Genomic DNA, 10793 nt, shown 5'->3' on the forward strand with positions numbered 1-10793 from the left:
ATGCCCTTCTTATGAAATATTATAGGAACAAAATTCTTTTCCTACCTATAATATTATTTCATTTTTTGTGTAAGTTCACGGCGGATCAAAAATTGAAAGATGTCTGGGTGTCGGCTCTATAAAGAAAAAAATTGAAGCCTTCAAAACTTTCTCGGCTTATCTAAAAGCATTTTGTTTTAAACTTTGATTTGGAGGACAAGAGAAAAAAAGTTCTTAGCTGAGATGCCGTGCTGACCATATTCAAAAGTTATCCAACTTATTAACAAATATTGTATTATCCAAAATAAGCAACATGTTGAAAATAAACGCCACTTATCATTTCTGTCTAGTTTAATTTTTATGTTTTTTCATTATTACAGTTTAGTCATTATTTCTCTGGAATTCTCACCAAAATTGGTTCAGTCCTTCCGGACATAAACAAATGGACAGCCAATATGATACGATAATGATATTAAAACAATTTTATTTATTTAACTACTAAAAATATTCTTTTTAACACAAAATAATATTTTTATAGGTATAGGTTTTGAGTGATATTAGAACATTGTATATAGTTTAAATATAAAATGAGTGATAATATGTCAAAGGGCTTCATAATACCTACACATATATACCCAATAATATAACTTGTAAATAACTTTACAATATTAAAATTATTAAAAAGAAATTAAAATTATAATAACTTATTTTACCCTAACATGCTATAGTATTGTATTATATTAGGCAAAGGGTTCGTGCTCTTAAAGCCTTATTTGTTAATATTCAATAACAACGTCATATTTATATGTGCTAATAATAATATAACCTTCAATTTCTTATTATAAATTATTCTATTAATGAGTGAAAATATTAAAATGTGCGATCGGACAATAAACTGAATTATAAATGACCCGCCGCGATAGCAAGCGTCCTAAATGACCCTAGGCTTGGGCACGGGAAAGGGCGCTGGTGTGGGACACGTCGACACTCTGGCTCCTTCTCACTCGCTGGCAGCTATTACGGTCAACGGATCAGCTAACGGAGAAATGCTAGTATTCTTGGAAGGCTTCCCCGTAGTGATAGTTCTAATTTAATGAAATCATTAAATTGTGAATATAGCTGTAATATTTTATATGCTTTGTAAAATATATAAAATCTCACTTGTTTTAAATAATATGAATGAAGAGGAAGTTTTTTATTCTAGGTAGACAAAAAGGCCAACGCTGCTCAATTGCTTCTTGCCCTACTTTTTATGAAAAATTATTTACTATATTTTCATGCCTATGTATCTGGTGATTTTTCAATTATAGTATTATTAATTGTTGCAACCGCGCGTAGATAAAAAAAAATTTAACCAAGCCGCTACTCTACTCATTGCAACACACGATGAAGTTTCGTATTGTATGTTAAAATTTCATAAGTACTTCATGAACTGATACCGCCCCTTTAGTGATGTGCCACACTTATCGATTACCTACTACGATTATGCCACTTATTACAAATAATCTGGGGTCCCCAGATACCTACGTTATTTAATAAAAGCTCAAAGTTTGTCAGCACATGCTCCGAATACAGGTAAGAACGATTGACCATTATGTAGTTTGGGTTACAGTGGATTTGGCAGGTAAACTGTAATAAAGATGTGTAAAATACCGATCTAAATACCTTACCTGAGTTTTCGGTATTACCTTCAAAATATTATTAAAAATCACGTCTTTCATTGCCACATTTAACATCGTGGCAACCCCTTGCTAGACACCCGTAATGTTCATGAAATGATAATTTTACTTACGTCATAATATAAAAGCTGATTTTTATACAAGGTGAAACTAAATGGGTATACTATGCTTTGAACCAGACATTCCTTAGGTCATCTCTAATGACTATGTGAAGTCAGAAATGAATTAGGATTATAATTTAATACAATATTTAAAGTGCTAAGTTTTCGCAAAAACTATGATTCCCTCAACCCTAATCAGCTGTTTTTTTGAACTCTCTTTGACCTTAAACAGATGAAAAACGTAGATGTGACATAATATCAGATAATAGTAAAATGCCTACGATTCATTGCAGCTGTGAAGCAATTTGTTTCTCATTTTGCCATGAAGACAAAGTTATTTTGTATGTGCATTTGCTTTAGCTGACATTGAAAATACTTCTAAATTTGTATTTACTGTAGTTATGTATTACCCAATAAAGTTTTTTTTAATTCTAATCTTATTATGAAACTATATTATGTTAGTATTTACTCTGATTTCCGCGAGTGTTACAAATTTAAATAAAACACGTTTAAAAGATAAAAACTAGTGTAATTGTAACTGTGTTTTTTTTAATATATATATATAGGAGTCCCAACATATATATATATATATATATATATATAAATTGTTCTTCACGGATTTTTTTTGTCAAATATGGATATCTTTGACCATCCTCGTATTAATAATATGTACTCCATTCCCGGACCGGGTTTTGTACCCGGCTTGGGTATGGAATGGGGCAGTTATTGAGTTTTTCGTAGGAAATTTCTCATTAGCAGCCCATAGTTCAGAAATGTAGATGCTCGCCCCCTATTACGTGGGAATTCAACATAGTGAAACGTGGGTGGAAAATATACACCTCTAACCCTTCAGGAATAGAGACGTGAAACTGTGTAATGTTATGTAATTTCTTATTTTGTTTCAATAACAGGAAGTAAAAAATTAATGAATAATAACATAGACACAAGCCACATTTCATGTAGTGTGCATACTCCTTAATCATAGATTATTTATATTTAAGTCCATAGGTAGGTGACCTCATTCTGTTTATAAACAAAGGCCCCGCCTAAAACTGGCAGTCTCTTTAAATTTGGGGTTGTCTAAGAAAAGAAATTGAAAAATAATATTTTTATTTCGTAGGGAAGTCTTTTTCTTTTTTTTTATTTATTTATTAAAACTTAAACATCACCATACTATTGCATATGACCCAAATAACGTACCATTGAAGGGATGTTATACCCTTTCTGGTTCACGTTGTATATAATACTTGGGTAATAAGTATATGATGTTTCCTTATTCGCCAGACACTTGATAGTTCCAACACCTTGCCAGACGTGGCTTTGGCAGGTAAACGGTACAGAAGGTATGAAAAATACCGATCTAAATACATCAAATAATTAAATGCGATTTTTCGATATTACCTTCAGAATATTATTAAAAATCACGTTATTCTTTGCGGGAAACTTAATATCGTGGCATCCCCTTGCCAGACACCCTTAATGTTAATGAAATTAAAATTTTTGTTATGTCATAGTATAAAAGCAGATTTTTATATATAATACTTGGGTAATAAGTAGAAGATGTTTCCTCATTAGCCAGACACTTGTAGTTCCAACCCCTTGCGTTAAATGTCAAATTTAAATAAAAAAAGTTGTATAGACAATATTTATTAATATATTTTCAAGATCAAAATACAGTAAATCTTATTATTTGTAACAAATAGTTCAATCAGTTGCATCATACAATTCGTCATTAAGATAATAATGCTGCAAATAATATTAAATTAGCTTAGAGCTTAAAAACAAGATAAGTTTACTTACTTCTCATGAAACAAAGTGTTCCATGAAGTATAATTGGCAAAAAGTTTGCTGCTTGCGAGCAGAAAGTTTTAATAGCCTATTGGAACAAACAATGGAAACAAAACTTAAAGCTTATGAAATATTGTAATTAAATCTCCTTAATCTAAAGTATCCCTATGTCTTACAATCTACAAGTTATGTCCAGAGCAACAGTTCTATAAAGTACCACCACTGCACCACACTGACCACAACACTTAAGCTACGGAGGATGTACATGTATATGTACAATCCATTTGCTGTGAACTTGTTATGCTGATTATTGTTGCAGGTTGAATTAATGTTATGTGAGCTGAAACAAAGATAATAAACATTACTGATGCTGCCAAATACCATTATAGATATGTCAGTTATTACTAAATACCAACAACAATTACCTCTATTAAACTGGTGCACCTGGTCCACCTTTTTTACCGATGAGTGATTTGTGAATGTGTGGGATGACACCTCCTCCAGCAATGGTGGCCTTAATTAAGCTATCCAGTTCCTCATCTCCTCTGATAGCCAGTTGCAAGTGACGGGGTGTAATACGCTTCACCTTAAGATCCTTTGATGCATTCCCAGCCAATTCCAAGACCTGTAAGAAATACATATATATTTATTTACATTTTAAATTTTTTATATGGATGGCCAGCGGAATCACATTTTCTCCTTATTAACTATGATTTTCAAGCCAGCCAAATCAATTTATAATGACATGTCAGTCCTAACAATGAATGTATTCAACTCCTACTATGGACGAGACATGTATATTATTGTCACAAGTATAAATTATAATTAAAATAACCATTAAACAGCAACAAACTGTAATTTAATTTAATTAAACAGCAAAGCTGTAACTATTACTGATATGAATCACAATTACACAAGCTACAGATATATTTAGTAATCATTTGTTAGTTATTATAATATTTCCATTATGTAAACAGTAGTTCCAACTAATGTTTTGTTCCAACTGTTGGTTAGTAACTTTTAATCTATATTTAGTTTCAGCATTGTATATTATATTTTATACAATATATGTAAAGTGATGCACCTAAATTGTTTAAACATACTTATGTAAGTAAAAAAGTGGTTTATCTTTAAAAATCTCAGAAGAGCAACAAGTGCAGATATAAATGTATCAATTTGCATACACTGTAAATAAGTAGTTATTATGCGAGCAATTATATATTTAAACTAATAACTATAAAATGGTTATAGTATGAATATTAAATAAGAGATAAAAATCCCCTTAGACAAGAAAGACCTGGCACAACAAGTACCACCCTTTCATATGCATGACACATGGACAACACCATCGCCTTCCTCCCACATATCCTTTGGATGCTCAGGACATGCCCCACTATGCCACCACAATCAGAGCCATTTAAGTGCCCTGCCCCGACAGCTCACTAACTTTAAGGTGTATCAACCACCATCAGCAGAACGAGCTGCTCGTCTTGTCCCTTATTTTCATTAAAAAAACGCAACTAAAGAACCTAACAGATGTGTTAAATATTGTCACTAAATACACCTAGTCATAATAAAAGTTGAGCATTTTATAAATTAATATAAATGACATACTATAAGTGATTATGAGCAATCTATTTCACTGCCAAACAGCCTTATCTGTTATTAATGAAGAATTTTAAAGTGTAAAGGTGGCAGGATGATAATGTTACCAGAAACTCTGCTTCAGGCTCAATTGCTTACAAAGTTGTAGTAAATTCAATATGAAAAATATTTTTTTGTCTAGTGTTATTTCTGTGACCTACATGAATAAAGCCAATATGTTTAGGCCCTATAACTCTAATTCACTCTTAATAGTGTTTAAATCTATTAATTGACAACTTTTAGATTACAAATGAATTACTTATTTTATGTAGCCTAGTTTTTGGACTTTGGAGTTTAAACCTAATTTCTTAATTTTAAATTGGCATGATTGCTACTTTCTGAAAAATACCACAGGCAGAATCATCCCCAACCATTAACAGTTGTTTATTTTTTTTAATATAGCGATGTTGCCCAAATGCATGTTATAGTTTTAGAAAATATCCAAAATATCTACTCATTTATCTATTAATGAGTGCATTGCGGAGGTTGGTGCATACACAAATCATTTCACTTTCAGTTGAAATTTATATTTTATCCCCCTTCTTCACAATAGTCTGCTAACTTAAAGCATTGTTAATTCTCACTCTGTCTTCTTCTATTGACCTAAGTCAGAATGAGAAAAAACACTCCTAAGTGGCTGTTTACAATTAGCGGACCATTATGAATAAGGGGGTTAATATTTTGTTTGATTATTAAATCATTTTTTTCTATAACATAACCATTATGGTTAAAATAAATTATAAATGTAAGATGATTATCAACTACAATTTTTTTATAAATATTCCGATTAATTTACCTGAACCAAAAAATGTTAATCAAATAGGGGGCACTTTAGGAACACACTGGTAACCCATAGCAGTAGGTACATATTGGTATTTTTTTTATTTCAGCACATAAGCAGCATAACAGCCCAGAACTAAAAGCTTGCCTGCCGACTTATATGACAGTGCATATTATGAGGTCTCCATTGAAGACAGTATCTCGGGCCATATCTATATTCTCACTGTTTATATCTGATCTATTTCCAAGACAAACACTATTTTCATAAATTTTGTATTAAAATATCTTTTCCAATGTGCCCAAAAATGAGGCAGAAGGAACTTTGTGTTCCTCAAGAAGGGAACTAAGTGTTATCCATACCTTTGCCAATATCATCACTGAACTTGAAATATTTACTACATATTTATTACTTACAATATTCAATATCATCACTGAACATGACCAACTTTACTTACAATATTTTACCTTAAGGATTATTTGTAGTGTCAGTATTTTCTAAAGATCACTGTGGCTACTACTTTTCTAAAAATTCTAATAATAAAAAGCAACATGTTCGACAGTACCTAAATCATTTTAAAAACCAATAATATGTCCCACCTCAGGACTATGTATAGTTTGAAAAGATATTTAAATGTTTATAAAACATCCTTTGTTTATGATTTTTTTAAATAGTTTAACAATAACCTAGCCCCTCAGTACACGCCACTTTCCCGCCAAAATATTCAACGTAATAAAATCGAAACAAAGGACGCTACTTTAAAAATTTAATTATGAAAACAATTGAAATAACCAATCTATATGATACGTTTACCAAAAATTTCATTATTATCCTTTTTGATAAGTCATGAAACACGATAAATAGAGGCACGCTAGCAGCCATATTGATAAAGCGTCATAGTCAATTACCTACCTCGGCAGTAAGATATTCAAGAATAGCTGCCGAGTATACCGCTGCCGTAGCTCCAACACGCCCATGGCTCGTTGTTCTATTTTTGAGGTGCCGATGAATTCTTCCAACTGGAAACTAAAATAATTGTTTTCATCAGTACCCGAATAGGCGTATGGCCGCCATAATGGCATCGGTCATACGTATTATTTAATTTAATCAATCTTTCATGGACTAACTAAAAGATTTAATATATTATATGATAATTCCTTAATGAATTTTTTAATACTGTTCACCATACCTGAAGTCCTGCTCTTGCTGATCTGGACACCGCCTTAGCCTTAGCTTTCCCAGAATCTTTACCAGCTTTACCACCAGCCTAAAATCATGAAATTACCTATTAATTTTGATCGTACGAAGATGAAATTTCGCCAGGTAACAACTAAGATATTTCCCCATCAGATCACACAATTTGCTTGAGGAATTTCGATCGATTTAACACAAAATCTTGTAATTCTCACCATTTTGTTACGTGTAACGCACTATCACCACTACAGAGAAACCGATACAGGAAAGGCGCCAAGCCAAATCAACGTAACAAGACGGCAGCGCCGCGGTTATTTTAGTGTTATTATGTTGGCTAACTCGATAACCGGAACAACCAACAAAGACAACTAAAGAATAAACCAATAAGCGTCATTCAAAATGGCGGGGGCAGTTTGTGCTGCCAGACTTAAATATTATAGTCATTTATCATCGGTAAGTAATAATAACATAAAAATAAAAATAACACACTAAAAGTAAGGAATTAAATTGGTGTTTGAATTTTTTTTCTTTTATTTCATAGTATTTTGTTTATTGTTACCTCTACCATCCATAATATTAAATTTTGTGCTTAGAATATTAATACTGCAGAAGCAGCGTCGGTAACTTCTTTACAAATAGAAAGGACAAGCGATATACAACTTAGGCTGAGAAAGAACGAGACAAAGCTATTGATTTGCAATTCTATCGCGTAACTCATTTTATTGTTTGTCCCTATGTCAACTTTGGGACAAAAAGCGTCATGTCGTCGGTTGGCGAATAGTATTTTTATTGTTTTTAATCACAATTGGTATGATATGAAGAATCCTTTAAAGTTATAAGAGTTAACACTATGGTTGAGTGTAGTGTGTCTTGCTGCCAGATCGTAAGTTTTCATTTCATTTCATTTATTTATTATTAAATATAATTACATACATTGTTCTTCATGCCTAATATAAATTATTTACAGTCTCAGTCTCAAAAACAGAAACAAAGAGGCACCTTTAATGTATAAAATTCCTCTGGGTGGCTCACTAGGAATCCCTGTGCAGAGCCAACCAGTGATTACCATCTATGCTATGTAATTTTATTTAATGTTAATAATGAATGAAATAGAACTGAAACTGTCAACTAAAACAATATTTATCTGACTTTAAGGTCTAATATAATAATAAATTGTATAAAATTAATAAGTTAGTAAGTATTATTACGTTTTCAATATAATATGCAACAAGCTCGACTAAAATAAATTTAATATGTTAAATTTATCCCATAAGTATTTTTTTACGTCATTAATTAAGTGACCATTTTTCAGTAAATTTATTGTAATTAAAATAAACATCGCATAAAACAGTGACAAAGAGAATGTTCTTTTGTCAATTTTATTAAAATAGCATACAGCAGATATTTATTATTAGTATTCATTAACAACGGAATTTGTTTGGAGTAAGAAAATTAGAACGACATTTGTACGTTTTCCTTTCGATGATAATAAATTAAGGGGCATGATAGTTATTATGTGTTATAAAATAATAAACAAAAATATTTTAAGGTAAGATAAATGTAACAGGACGAACATGTATATGGGTGCCAAGTAAATATAACTACAAGAATTTATTCAGTCCACTTTTATGTAACACAAGTAGCCAAAAATAAAAACAAACGGCTCGTTGAAGACAGTCAGTCAGTGAAGATTCCTTTAGAATTTATTCATGTAAGTGCTTTACTATTACTAATTGTACTATTAAATATTATATATTCTTTGCTGTTGCTAACAAAAAAATTATTTTTATTGTTGCATCACACTGTGATCCTAACACTTATAAATTATTGCTGTCATTAAGTAGGTACCTAAATTTTTTATGTTTGTAAGCTCAAACATAGATACACAGAGCCTAGAGATGCAAGCTTCAACCTCCAGTCAACCCTTAGAATATTAACTCTACAGAAGTAGCGTCAGTAACTTCATTACAAATTGAAAGGACAAGCGATATACAACTTAGGCTGAGGAATACATGTGAAAAGAAATAAAAATGAAGACAATATAATATTTCCTGATAATTATTAGATATCTAAGTGTATTATTCACACAATATTTTAATAGGAAATCGTGATTTATATGAAATTACTTATCTAATATTATCTACTTATCTTTTGTTATGTTATGGTCCTTTAATAAATATATAATTATCAGTAGATGGTTTTCCTTATTATGTTTAATTCATTTACATTTCCAATAATCTGTTGAGTATGTGACATTGTGTCATAATAATTAATTCAGTATAGGCTCATTTTAGTCATAATAACAATATGACAACACCTAAGAATCCTCCTGTCAAAACTATTGCCAAAAGGGGCACGCTGAGACTACTTCTATCGTAGACTGATTAATATAATAATAAATAGACAATTAAATTCCATGCCGCATGTGAGATAGCATGATAGGTGGGTGGTATTGCCATATCAAAGCTCCACCCTGATTTTTAACAATTCCGCACTGGCTGGAGGTCCATTAAACTATCTTAAGTCCAATAATCTGTAATTAACTAGTAGCTCTGCGAGGTTTTATCCGTTTCATTCATTTGCTTGGGATAAAAGGGTTATTGAATAATATGACGTGATGTGACAATTTTCATATACACGCATTAAGAATTTATGAAAAATAAAACAACATTCAAGCTAAGTGGCATTGTATTGAAACAGTAACATATTAATGCTTACTACTTAAATATTAACATATAACACATACTTAATACATAGCGGCCAACTTGACATATTTCGGACGTGATTTCATGACTTTACTAGTACGTGAACATTGCAATGCGTTTACTTTCATTACTGCATTATGCTCCACTATTCAAAAACAAATGATATAAAATTATTTATTTTAAAGATAAGTGGGCCTACTTTATCCCTCTCGAGACGTCAAATAATCATGATCACTGTCAATTATTATAAGGTTTACATCTTCTAGATCATTATTTTCGATTTCAGTTGCGCCATTGGTATAAGCGTTTAGTTTTTTTTCGTAGCAAACTTCAGGGTGCGTAAGAATCTTAATCTCTTCTAAAGGGATACAATTGCCAGAATTGATACTTTTTATTTCACCATGTACTACCAATTTTTATATGCGCTTTGAAACTGGAATGTAGGGTTATAATTAAAACCACCTTTTGATCTTATGGAACTAAAAAAATCAAGGTCGTGGGATAAGCTTAAAAAACGATAGCAATTTCAGTTTCCCAGTTAAAATGGTCTGTGAAGTACTTCAAGACATAATGGAGTTATTCCATGTATGATATAAGAACAACTCAATACTTTGTATATATAATTGTGTTCACTCTTGGTACAAGTAAAAAACAATATTAATTTTATTATGGCAAAAATAATGTGCATTGGGGAAAAATAATTTCTAAAGCAGGCAACACAAAATATACATATTTTGACTAATATTTAATTTAATTTTTTTGCATAAAACGAACAATGTTCAATTCTAAGTTGGTTTGTATATTGTGATTGAGTTAAAAAAAAATTTAGAAGCTACTAACAATCCAAAATGCTATACTTTCGTGTGAAAAGACAAATCAGGATGTAAGCATCCTGTGAGGTTGAGAAAATGTGACAGTGAACGCT

General features: G+C 31.2%; 1 protein-coding gene across 1 annotated transcript; it reads right to left on the reverse strand.

The window, feature by feature from the left end:
- Positions 1-3390: 3390 nt before the first annotated feature.
- Positions 3391-7527, reverse strand: LOC126974502 (histone H2A.V). The gene is made up of 5 exons (XM_050822018.1): positions 7379-7527; positions 7159-7236; positions 6882-6995; positions 3973-4172; positions 3391-3887 (listed from the first exon to the last, which is right to left on the reverse strand). Exons 1-4 carry the CDS (start codon positions 7379-7381, stop codon positions 3978-3980), a joined length of 390 nt encoding a protein of 129 aa, XP_050677975.1. The 5' UTR covers positions 7382-7527; the 3' UTR covers positions 3391-3887; positions 3973-3977.
- Between the last annotated feature and the right edge of the window lie 3266 nt (positions 7528-10793).

This window comes from Leptidea sinapis, chromosome 32, assembly GCF_905404315.1.
Source record: "Leptidea sinapis chromosome 32, ilLepSina1.1, whole genome shotgun sequence".
Taxonomy (NCBI): domain Eukaryota; kingdom Metazoa; phylum Arthropoda; class Insecta; order Lepidoptera; family Pieridae; genus Leptidea; species Leptidea sinapis.